We start from the raw sequence: 12,096 nt of genomic DNA on the forward strand, positions 1-12,096 counted from the left end.
TTTTTTTTTTTTTTTTTTTGTGGTCCACGACCAGCAGCAGCAGGAGCTGAAACGGAGATGCTCAATATACATTTAGGAGAGCTGTCAGCTCCGCCGAGGTGCCGCAGAAAGGTGCAGCCCCTGGTGGAGGGATCGCAGATGCAGAAGGCGTTCTTGCTGCTGCTGGCATCTTGCAAAGGATGAACTTGACTCGGGTCCAGTTTTAGTTCATGCATGGCTTGAGCAGGGAGGGAGGTGCTCTGTTGCCTTCGCCAGCAGCAGGACCCTGCTGGGCGTCTCGGTTCAGCTCAGGTTGCTTCCTACTCCAGCATAGCTGCTAAATGACTTCATTTACATCATTGTCCTGTAAAATGGATGATTCCAGCATATGTTATCTTGCATTTTACTTTCCCCCTGTAGCTTTTTAAATGTTCTAATGATTTTTTTAAAATGCTTACTTTCGAGAAAAGTTAATTAAATTAAAGCAGTATCTCTCAGCACTATATATTCCTGGGAGCATTTGATTACCGAGATGATAGATTTCCTGACAGATATTGGCATCCAAAAGTTAAAGATCACTCTTTTTTTTAATGCCTTTCCTCTCTTAATGTAAATCATGTGGGGCAAGCTGGCATTTATCTACAGGCTCTCATGGGACTGGAGCAGAACTACCAATTCTTGATACAAACCGCCAAAAAATGGTCTCAGATCAGCTTCTGTTTTGAATTTCTCTCTCTAAAAGCACACAGGAGAGGGTTCCCTAAGCTGCCGGCTGTAGGAGAAGGTGCATTAGCTCTCTGAACCCTAAGGCAGTTGCAGATTTATTTCAGCTCCTGGGCTGTAGCTCCCCCACACTCCCACTGGTGCTCCCAGTCCCTTCGCAAAGCTGATCAGCGTTTTCTTGACACAAAGTGGTATCTGTGCCCTAGAAAATATCCCATACAGGTGTGTGCATAAATAAATTCAAAGTCCCAGCAGCAACATTAAAAAGCATGGAAGAACAGAATATTGTTTGCATGTATCTTTAGTGTTTTTTTAATATTTTTTATATTCCCAACGTTGGGCCTCACTCCAAGAGGTAAACACATGGTAACTCTTGTAGAGTTACCTCATAACAAGTACCTCATATTAGATATGAATTCTGGAGCCATGAAATGGACTGGAGAATTCATCCACTGTTGCAGAGTTTGGCTGCTATAGGGAAACCTCCTGCAGGAACTCTTGGAAACCCCATATGCCCTAATTGCCTGCGAGGGCAGATGCTCCTTCTGGCTGGTTGCTGGCTCAGACGTGAACTGGAACATGCTGCCTGCTGGAAGTGGAACCAGTGACACATCTTTCATAGTTCATAACTGGGTATTTTGGCAAAAAATAATCAGCCAGGATTTTGTTGATGGTTGACTGTGACGGTTGTGCATGCCCTAATAAGCCACCGGAAAGATGTGTTACAAGCACAGAAAAGCTTTGCTGAGCACTGTTAAAATTAGATAAAATTAACAAGGTAGCTAATGTGATTACTGTTTTATTAATAAACATTTAAATAATGCTGTAAGTTTGCACAATGAGAGAGACATTGCCCTGAAGAGATTACAGTCTAAATAGTCCCTGTTAATTATAATCTAAATAGATTAGCATTAATTATACACAAAATTGGAAGATTGCTTTTGGTGTGATCCACGATTCTCATGGTTACTACCCATGTGAGCAAAGTTACTAAGTGAAGTTTTAATCTGCTTTTTTTCTTTGCTTGTGAAATCTCTTTTTCTGACCAACTTGAAGAGAATAAGATAATATTTCCTCCCGTGAAGAGGAACACAGAGAGTTGGAACACAGTTCCAACTGCCAGCCTCCTAGATACAGGGGTCTGATAAAAAGCTTAGGCTTTGGTCAGTGGTTTTAATTCAAGCCTGAAGTCATTATTTCCAGCACCTCCTACGAGGAGGTAGGAGCATGGTGAACGTGTTCCACAGCATTCGTACTGTGTCACCCTGGGGCTGGCAGTTCTGCTTCCCATGGCGACCTGCACGGTTCAGGAATAATGAGGTGTTGCTAAAATGCTTACTTTGCATGAGCAGGCAGCTTTTGGATATAAAGTGTACAAATAATTTTAGACAGATTAGGGTTTTGGTTAGCTTCTAAAGGGACAATTGTATGCAATCAAGAATAAGAAAATCTCAAATCCAAGAGCGCTAGTTTTTAATAAATCTATCACAACACACAGCAAGTATTCTTTTTGCCTCTTGCATTATACAGTCCCATTTATTTCATAACACAAAGCTAAGTGACTTGGTTTTCAGATGGATTGCTAACGTGTACTTTGTTCAAGTTTGGAAACCATATATTATTCTGCTAATGCTTGTTGAACCTTAATACACTGGAACAGAGAGATGTTCCAGATTTATTACAATTACTCTTACTTGAGCTGTTTGTACCCTCCTAATGTCCTTGGTTTTGCTGCTCTTCACAATTAATCTGTGACCCATTTCCCTAAGGAAAACAATTGAAACGTTTCATAGAATCTTATGACATTGTTTTATGTTCTTTCAAAATATTGGAGTCAGCTAATGGTGAAAAATTTGAAGAAAAAAAAATGTAAAATATAAACAAGCTAAAGTTCCTTATCCAATTTTGCAGCTGCGCTCATTTGATAAATGCATACAGTTTGTAGTTTCTGCTGAAAATTGTCAACCCCCTTTTTGAGAAGTTGCAGAAGCTTGGCTCCTTTAGGAACAGGCAGAGTTTGGTCTTGATGATTACAGCAAATAAATAATAGATTGATTTGCATAGTTTATATTGTTGCCTGTAAGTAATAACAATGGAAAACATTTATGTCAGATATTCAAAGAAAGCAAAGATGAAATGAAAATTTTTATGCATCCTCCTAAAACCAATTTTGCTTTCCTGAAAGAAACTTTTAGGGAGTTGCTTGGATTTTCTGTAGGCTCTGAGGCAAGATGCAAGACCTGGGTTCAGTTCCCCTTGCTGTCCTGCGTAATTTTGGCTGGGTTGCCTTGCTATGCCTTCCTCCCTTCCACATTACAAATGGGGGAAACGCAACACCCTTCGGTGATAAGAAACAAGCCAGAGGAACGCATGGTTCTCCGTGACTGCAAATGTGTTAGAAGAGCTAAAACTTTAGAGAGGACATGCGTGGAGTCCTGTCTGCTCAGCCCCATGTAGCGCTGAGCTGCTGGGCCTGATCCAACGTTTAAACACATTCTTTACTGGAGCACAAGACTAATGCCATTGGTTCCAGTGAAGTTAAAAGCACGTGTCTAAGTAGTTGCCTGGGTTGGGGCCAGCATTCAGTCTTTTGTTGGACAGAGCCCTAAATAAACAATCTAGTGTCAGAGGAGAAAACATTTGCACATGTGGATGTGATTTGGCTGTTTCTGTGGCACTGGCTTGTTGTTTTCTAAGTTGTGCTGGCAATGGTTGGTCTATTTAAAATGCTAACAATTTCTTGCCTGTTGTGTTAAAATTGACTGCACTCCTGGTGCACAGGCTAAAAAAGGATGGATCTAAATCACTCCCAGTGTCTGTGATGCTCAGCGCCGACAGCTACAAGACACTGTACCCTGTTTGAAATCACTCTGCTTTCCTGTTCGTGCTCTTGCAAAGTGCCCAGAAATTTTCTGAGATCCGAGTTAGTGGCGGTCATCATGTTTCATTCAAAGGCTAACTCTTCAAGCACATTTTTGCAGGGTAGAGCATTGTAAACAGAGATGTCATTTATAGTATTTATTGACTTAATGCAAAATCTACAATAATGTATTAGATTTCCAGCAGGAAAATTGAAAAAACAAATATAGGCCTTCGCTATATCTTCTAGTAAAGATATTATTTGAAAAAAATACTATGTGTTTTATGAGGGTTTTTTGTAAGCAATAGAAGATTGAAAACTGTGTAACTGAAGGAAAGGTAACAAGAAAAAAGCATTTGAATTTAAAAGATGTGCAAATATGGCACCTACACAAGTATGAAACCCTTTCAAAAATATGTCACTTAGGAGAATGTCGTGAATTAGAAATGTGAAAACAAACCAGGTAATTGAGTTGGTGCTGTAAGGAGATTTATTCCTGCAGCTACTCCAGATGAGAAGCCATTACTGTCTGCGGGCCTTTTTGGCAGGGCACTGATTTCCTTCCTTATCTCTATGTCCTGATGCTGAGAGCTACAGAGCACCTTGAATGCCTTCTTTAGTCAACTAGAGATTATGATAAGCATCATCTTGTAGATTTAGCCTATTAAGACTTTCACAGACTTCCATGAGAGTGGCTGGCTATAAGATTAAACCCAGAAATTTTTGCATGACAAAACACTGAGGTGAAAATCTTATGTATGAGCCACCTGATATTTATCTGAATTCAGGCTACCCTTTTGTATGTGCATGCTCATCTTTACATTTAAGTGTAATTAAGTGTAATAAAATTATAGCGCACATCTCAGTGACTGTGTTTTATTTTTTTTTCCCCTCTTTAGTCTGCAGCTTCCAATGGATCAGAAGGATATGGACAATGTGGTGAACACAATAAGGAGAACCAGACTTTTGAAAATTATGTGGTAGACATGAAGACAAAGGTATGACCCACTCTTTTGTGATGGAGAATGAAATCCTTATTTAGTCAAGTTTTGCTGGAGGTGAAATGTGTATAATATATTGAATTTGAGCTCCTGCAGTCATTTTTTTGCTGCTTAATGACTGTGTGCACATTACCAGATTTAAATGGGGTTTATGGCTACAATTTATTGCTGTACGTTACTAGCCCTGTGCACTTTATGCTGTCCTAGGCAAGATTTACTTTTTATTTTTATGTAAAAATGTTGTTAATATCGGTGATGGCTCTACAGGATTGCTGATCTCAAGATGTTTTCATTTCGGTGTATTTTTGAGGTGTTGCAGAGTTAGCAAATGTTATTCAAGGTGTTTTTCAGTCTGTCAGTGTGCATTGTAGTTTATTTTTGGTCTGGAGTCAGTTATTTTTGGTATGACTCCATTGGAGTCAGTATGGAAGAATATGAATGTCAGCGAAGTGATGGTTTTTGTATGGGCAGTCTAATGATACCTGCCATAAAACTACTGAATAATACACGAAGCAATATGACTTCATGGCTGTGGTAAGGGGGTATGTTACACTTCTCTTTGTAGCAGTCTTGCTGCTTGCAATGGTGAAGCTATAAGTGTTTCATTATAATATCTCTGTTATTTTCATAGGTTCACAACTTGGCTGGAAAAATTCTCTTGAGCTTAGTTATTATTATGTAGACTTTCAGCCTTGAAGTCATTGTGTATTTTTTCTTTTCTAAGTGAAAGAAAATTATTACGCTTTCTTTTAAAGTTCGAAAGCTGGAAACATGATGAAAAGAAAACAGGCATTAACTGAGTTGGCATGCTTATGTGATACCTTGTAGACTTCAGCAAAGGTTATTTCTAACAGTGGAAACTTGCAGATTATTCCTCTTGTCTAAGACTTTTCCATGGGCTTTGTTTACATTTCTAGATCGATTTCTCTGTTTGTTAACTTTTCAAGACCAAAAGAACTAATTGCCTGGCATGACTTTCTGACGTTTTTTTTATGTTTTGCTGAGTTCCCAGCTGATCAGAAAAACTTTTGTGCCATATAGGACTGTGGTGCTATTTGACAGTTGAAATGCAGAATGTGTACTCATTGAAATTTGTCTCTATATTTATGGAAGAAATTATTTTCCCAAAGCAAGGAATTATCAAATGCTTGATATATACCCTGACTATATTGTGTCCATGAGGATGTTGTAGAAATCATGGGATATAGTGGATCTCAGGCCAATTTCACATCATTTCCAGTATGAATGCCCAATTGAACAATGCACCATCTTCCCAACTTAGCCTGAACTCCTGGACTCAGTGTTTCTCCATCAGCAATTCTATGCCCTACGTTTTCCTGCTGTTTGTAGCTCTCCAGCACGAAGTGTACATGAGAGTAAACTCCCTAAATTGGCAGTTCCATTGCCAAATTGTAAGACATTCAGAGCTGTGAGTGGTATTTTCTCCAGTTCCCGGTGCCATAGGATAGCAGATAGCAGATGTGTTGGTTTCATTTCCTGGAACTTGTGGTTTTGTGTGCCAGTTCATTTGAAAGAGTCATTTTGTCTGATTTCTTTTTCAAGTGACTGTGCTTGAGTATCAGTGGCACGCTGCTAGGACCGTGACACATAGCTATTTAGGGCTGGCTACATGTTTAAACATATGCACCAGAGCTTTTCAGTTGCTGATGATCAATTGGTTGTTAGATTTACTTCCCCAGGCAGAACGCTCAAGAATTAAAATGAACTCTTCATTCATCGTGGATCTTGAGAGCTGAGAGCCACTTCAGGACGTATTGCCCTTGAGTACCTTGTGTTTCTATCACAGAGCATCCCAGCCCACATAAAGCCAGCGGAGGATTTGTAACTGAAGCACTTCTGTTTCTTTCTGAATAAGGGATTTGTGGGAAGCAATTATGGATTTGTATGGGAAATAATAGACACATAACACATTAGGTATAAGTTTTAAGTTAATGAAGGCTGCAGGGCTTTCAAAAGGCTAGCTTATCCATGGGCCTTCAAAGCTGCAGGATGGCTCAAGGACCTTTCCCCATCCTCTGCTCCACACCCTCTGATTATGAACGTGTGTTTCCTACAGGCCTACAAGTCATACTCTGTTCCCAGGTTGTCTTGCTGTCTTCTCACAGGCTGCTCAGCTTGTGGGAATTAGACTACTAGAGAGGTTGCATGGTCTCTGTCCTTGGAGATTCTCAAGACCAGGCTGGCTAACAGCCTGAATAACCTGATCAGACCTCACTGCTGAGCCTACGTTGAGCAGGAGGTTGGAATGAAAACATCATCAGGTCCTTTCCATTGTCATTTATCCAGCGATTACATTGACAGGGAGACAACTACCCTCCAGTCCCACTGGAGGCAGGTGACTTTACACACCACCAGGTGCAGCAGCCAAAGGCCAGCTATTACAATAAGGGTCTCAGCAAACAGAGCCTGCACAGTGCTCTTTGTTTTTAAAATAATAAAAAAACCTTTATTCTCTCTTTTGAGTGCTGGGGTGGTGGTTGGCTAAAGCGGTGTGAGCTCCCATGCACTGAATACAAGGGTGGCAAACTGGGCACGTGCTTGGGTCAGGAAGGGAGGGGATCCCCTCCATCCCCATGAAGCAGAAAACAACCTTTTTCTGTGGCTATTGGCCCTGGGGCCACCATGGCCACTCCATGGGTGGGGAGTCCCTGTGATGAAGGAGTGGAGCTGCCTGACTTCTCCTTGCACCCATTTTACACCTACCTGCAGGGCTCAGAGTGGCAAGGTCTCTGCTACCTTATGGAACAGAAAATTGTCTTTTTTTTTTTTTTTTTTTTTTTTTCTTCAGAGGGCCTGGGATCAAAAGTGAAACAAAAGCAGGGCAAATTAATCATTCATGCAGGTCTGTAATCACCTTAGTCATTCCTCCAGCCTAAGCCCATTTTTGCTGTCAGTGTGGTTTGTCCGCCTGATATCTGCCACCGTACCCCACAGAGGAAAAACTGCTGCCAGAGTATTTGAATTGCTCCAATTCTATGAGACGGCTCTATAGAAAATGACCGTAACCCCTGCTGGGAGGTGGCTCTTTACATTACATCTGGGAAGGGTGGGTTTTGTTGAAGGCGCCGTAGAGGGAGAATTTCCTTAATACTACATGCAACTCCAGTGCTAATCCTGCATCTTTCTTCTGTGTCCCAGTTACTCAGAACAGAAAAAACCTACAGACCTTTTTTTTTCTCTTTTTTTTTTTTTTTTTTTTTTTTTTTTTTTTTTTGAGAAAACTACCAGACAGGGAAATTGGTCAGGGCTCCAGCATTGATTGTGCTAAATAGCAATGAAATTTGCCACGCGCGGGAGAAGGGAATGATTCTAGTTATAGCTTCTGCTTGAGACTCTCATGGGCCTGAGGCCAGTTGCAAAACTGCTGCTGCTGGAGCTGCTGCAGTCAAGAGGGGCAGAATTGCTAATTTGTTGATCTTTAAATTAACACCAGCACTCATGGGCTTCTGGTTCCGTCTGGGAACTGCATTAAAATTCTTAGCAACTACGGCATACAGAACTTTACACCTTCTGAAATTTGTATTAACCTCTCTTCCTGGCTGAAGCAGGATTTATTCTGACATTTTGTATGTAATATAGCTCTTAACTACATAACCAGGATCTGCAAGATAAGTAGTTTTTCTTTTTTTTTTGTGTGTGTGTGTAGCACAAACCAGTCCTAATAAAGAGGCTGTCTCATGAGATACTCCCTTCTAGCCTATAATTACTCATATAACTTGTATTCTGGTGCTAACCTACTAACTAACAAGTTGTGGTGCAGAGCAACTTAGCTGGAACTGGGCTGAAGTGATATAAATGAACTCTGAATCTAAAGATGTTAAGTTCATGGCTACATCAATTGACCTGTTGGAAGAGATGTAATCAGGACAGTATTTACTTGTAGCTTGTTTGGGTGCAATATAGGACCTGAAAAGAAGAAAGAGAGTATTACCCCATGTGAAAGACTGGCAGTGTAATGCTATCAACAAATACTCCATAGTACACAACTTAAGATACATTAGGAGTAAATAAATCTCTCTTCACATTTGTAAGAGGATCTATGTGTTGATGTGTTCTCTGTGTAGGTGCACAGAGCTCTAAATAGTCACTGGCTAGATTTTGCAAGATGCTGACATTACTAATGCTGTGTTAGTAGTATGGTAGATGTCGCTTTTCTTAGTGTCTACTCCAAAGAGTACTTGGAGTACTCTTTGTTTTCTTAATTTCTACTATTTGAATTAGACATAATAATAAAGCCAATTTTGCTTTTTTTTTAAAGAACCACTTTTTCTTTACAGCTTTTGCTCTAAAATGAGTTTCAAGAGAGTTTAAGAAATGTTTAAAAAGGTGTGTCATGAAAGATTAAAAAAACCACATAGAATCCTTCCTATTGGTTTTACAGAAGCTTGCTTTTACAAATATTAAGTTCAGCTGGATGTTACGGGCTCTGGTTCTAAATATAACTGCCTAATTAAACCCTATGCTTTGGTTATCCAAGTGGAAGTACCTGGATGCAGTGAAGATTTTAATGCCAGAAAAAGGCATTAAATTGTCCACTCTAAACTACTGCATTATACAGCCCATCACATTTCACTCACTCACCTCATATTGTTTGCTTTTGTATGACTTAAAGATAGGCACCTTGGTAAAATGAGAGGAGAAGGAAGCAGTCACCTGGGTTAGTGGTTTTCACATGGTGGTCTGCAGAGCCAGTGGGAAATAGTTGTTATTCTTCCTGCATTAAGGCTTCCTGAGAGTCAGAGCTCATCGCAGAGGTTATTTTTGACCATCTAAATCAACTACGAGCAACTATAAACCATCTCTTTTCACCCCAGATGGCTGCTTCTCAATTTGTTTAGTTTTTGGGTCAAGTCTTTCTATAGTAGATTTAAATCATGATCATATGTACAGATAACACGAAGGCTGGAAGAGCAGAGGAAAAAATAGAACTAAGCAGCAATATGACCTGCAGAAATTAGAGCAGAAGGAGATGTTGCTAATGAAGGGTAAAGCAGTGCTAAGGATTTGAAAATCTTGGGGAGAAAAAATGAATGGAAAAAGTATCTAGTTGGAGGAAGAAAATGGAGCAGCTTATCCTGTTTTTTGGGTTTGGGAAGGATAGTTAATGAAAGTGAGGAACTGTGTCCTTGGAGGAAACATGGAGACCCGTTGACAGTCACCTGTTCCCATACTGCAGCCCTGACTTCATTGAGTCATCAATAGATGCGTGTTACAAACCATGACCCGGAGCCCTGGCAACAAAAATGAGCCCGTGGAAGGATGGAGCTGGGGTCTGTGTCCCCAAAAGTGTGGGTCGCTTCTGACTGGAGCAACAGGAGATTCTGAGGGTAAAATGTAAGTGGCAATATTCCTGACACCATGCCGCTCTAGGTTGCGCTGAGCCTGGGTAGCACATGGGCAAATACCCATTGGTGCATCTTGTAGAAGGAGGTGGCACTCAAAAATTGTAGAAGTGCAAGGAGAAAGCTTTTAGGTACACTGATGGAGCCTGATTTTCCCAGAGAAACACATGAGTCACGTTGTTCACATAAACAGCCTCAAAGGGTTCAAACTCTCTGTTTATTACATAAACTGTAACTGGGATCATGAATTCACTGGGACCAGCTCACGGTAGCGGAGTTACTTGCAAGTAGAAGCATTTACAGATCATGCACTTAAATTTCAAATACATCCCCATATGCCAGTTTTGAGTATGACATGAAATTTTACAGCCAAGTCATTAGGTAATTATGCGTATGGAAATATTTCGCACCTTACTAGATCAGCTTGAATCCACCAATTGGAAGAGAGCAAACTGCTGGATGCTTTACTTCTAAGTGTTAAAATATCTCTTGGTTTTAGAGTTGACTGAATTCCCTTTATCCTTTCATGCTTAAAGCACAAGCGTGGCTCAGGTTAGACCGTCCTAATGGGTTAATTTGTTTTTAAGTAGATGGTTAATTGGTTCCTGCTTCAAGGATGCTTGAAGACTTCTCTGTTTCATATAATCTGTAGTTTAACAAAGTTGTCTGACTGTTTGGCTACTGGACTAAACCTCAGTAGGGAGAAAACATGCAGGTTCCAGTGCAGTCTGTAAACACAAATCAAGTTTGTTTTGTGCACATGTGGTCTTTCCGAGTGAGTTAAAGTTTTAGACACAGTCGTAAGTGCTCTGGAGACTTTCTCTTTAAGATGTTACATCCACCAAGACCTTAATAGTTGGGGGAGGGTTGGTTGCTCTCTGACCACATATCTGATTCACTATGGATTTTGTAACTTTGGTAGCAGTGACCTCATTTTGGCAAAATAATGTGTGTCATTTACTGAGCCTCTTGCTGCTTTAGCAATCACAAGAATATTAGGGTTATAACCTGAGTAATTTATGGAAGAGAGATGACTCTTAAATATCCTTTTATTTTCTTGGAAAGGCTTATTTTATTGAAAACATATTTTAGCTCTGAGTGAGAATGAGAGATCCTCAGCAAAGCACCCAGGGGAAATTGTGCTGTCCAGTGTGTTGAAAAGGTGAATTGTAATGTATGGGTGTCTAGACGTTTCCTCTTGTTGCTGTCAACAGTCCAGTTGGCTGTATTTTTTTTTTCCAGTGAATAGGAGCATTGATTTTCCTCTCTCTTTGGCCAGAGCTTTCATTTTACATATCTTTCCCCTTCTGTGTCTCTTTCTCTCTCCCTCCCTCCCTCTTTCTTCTCTCTCTCTTCCTCTATCTGTAAGAGAGGGAAGACTTTAAGAGCTGACAGCGAGCTTTCTAACTCAGAATGATTCATGTAAGACACCTGAAAGGCAAGCTCTGCACCAGCATCACTGCAAGAAAGGTAGGGCTTTGGGGGCTAAACAGACTGTAAAACTCTGAACGAAACATACAGAGATAAATTGATGAAGTCCGTGGATCTGTCAAAGACGCAGAAAAAAGTTTGGGAGAGAACTTAAGGAGTTTTTAAGCTCTGTTCTTTGGGGTGCTTTCTTTTAATTAAAACTTTGCTGTATTTTTCATAAGTGGGGGGAAAAAATGGTGCCCCCTCTATCTTTGCATAATGTATATAATGTGATCATTTTTCCCGTGAGTGGTAAACTGTAATTATATCCCTGTTGAGCCTCACAGACCTGCGTGCATTTGTAAATATGCAATTCCTTTTTTTGATTTTTTTTTTTTTTTTACCCCGGACTGATTATTTTCTGCTACACTTTCTGAAAGTTTGCCTTCCCCAGCTGTTATTTATATTCGCTTCCTGAATCCGAATCTGACCTAGTAATTCTGAGTGATTGTAGATGTGACGCACGAGCTCTCGCACACACCTTAATGTTTCAATCATGCACTTCAAGCAATCTGCGTTTGTAGGAACCGTGCTCTTAATAAAAACCCGTTACAACCCAAAGCAGTGGTTTTGGCAGAGGAGTGACAGCGCTGTGATAGATGGGCCCGATAGTTGTGTGTGTTGTGCTTGCTCGGAGTTAGTAGAAAAGAGGAGGGAGAGAGCGAGCGAGCGAGAGGGGGGAGAAAAAAAAAAAAAAAAA

The 12,096-nt window shown here is 40.4% G+C and overlaps 1 protein-coding gene across 11 annotated transcripts in view; it reads left to right on the forward strand.

Moving 5' to 3' along the window:
* The window catches only part of DLG2 (discs, large homolog 2 (Drosophila)), a 1,063,278-nt gene that overhangs the window by 160,228 nt on the left and 890,954 nt on the right, over positions 1-12,096 (forward strand). For all 11 annotated transcript variants that reach the window (XM_014958284.1, XM_014958304.1, XM_014958277.1 and 8 more), the window contains exon 5: positions 4,462-4,560. In XM_014958284.1, the coding sequence (XP_014813770.1) occupies positions 4,462-4,560 (99 nt within the window). The remainder of the gene's footprint in view (positions 1-4,461; positions 4,561-12,096) is intronic.

This window comes from Calidris pugnax, unplaced genomic scaffold (genome assembly GCF_001431845.1).
Source record: "Calidris pugnax isolate Ruff unplaced genomic scaffold, ASM143184v1 scaffold252, whole genome shotgun sequence".
NCBI classification, from domain to species: domain Eukaryota; kingdom Metazoa; phylum Chordata; class Aves; order Charadriiformes; family Scolopacidae; genus Calidris; species Calidris pugnax.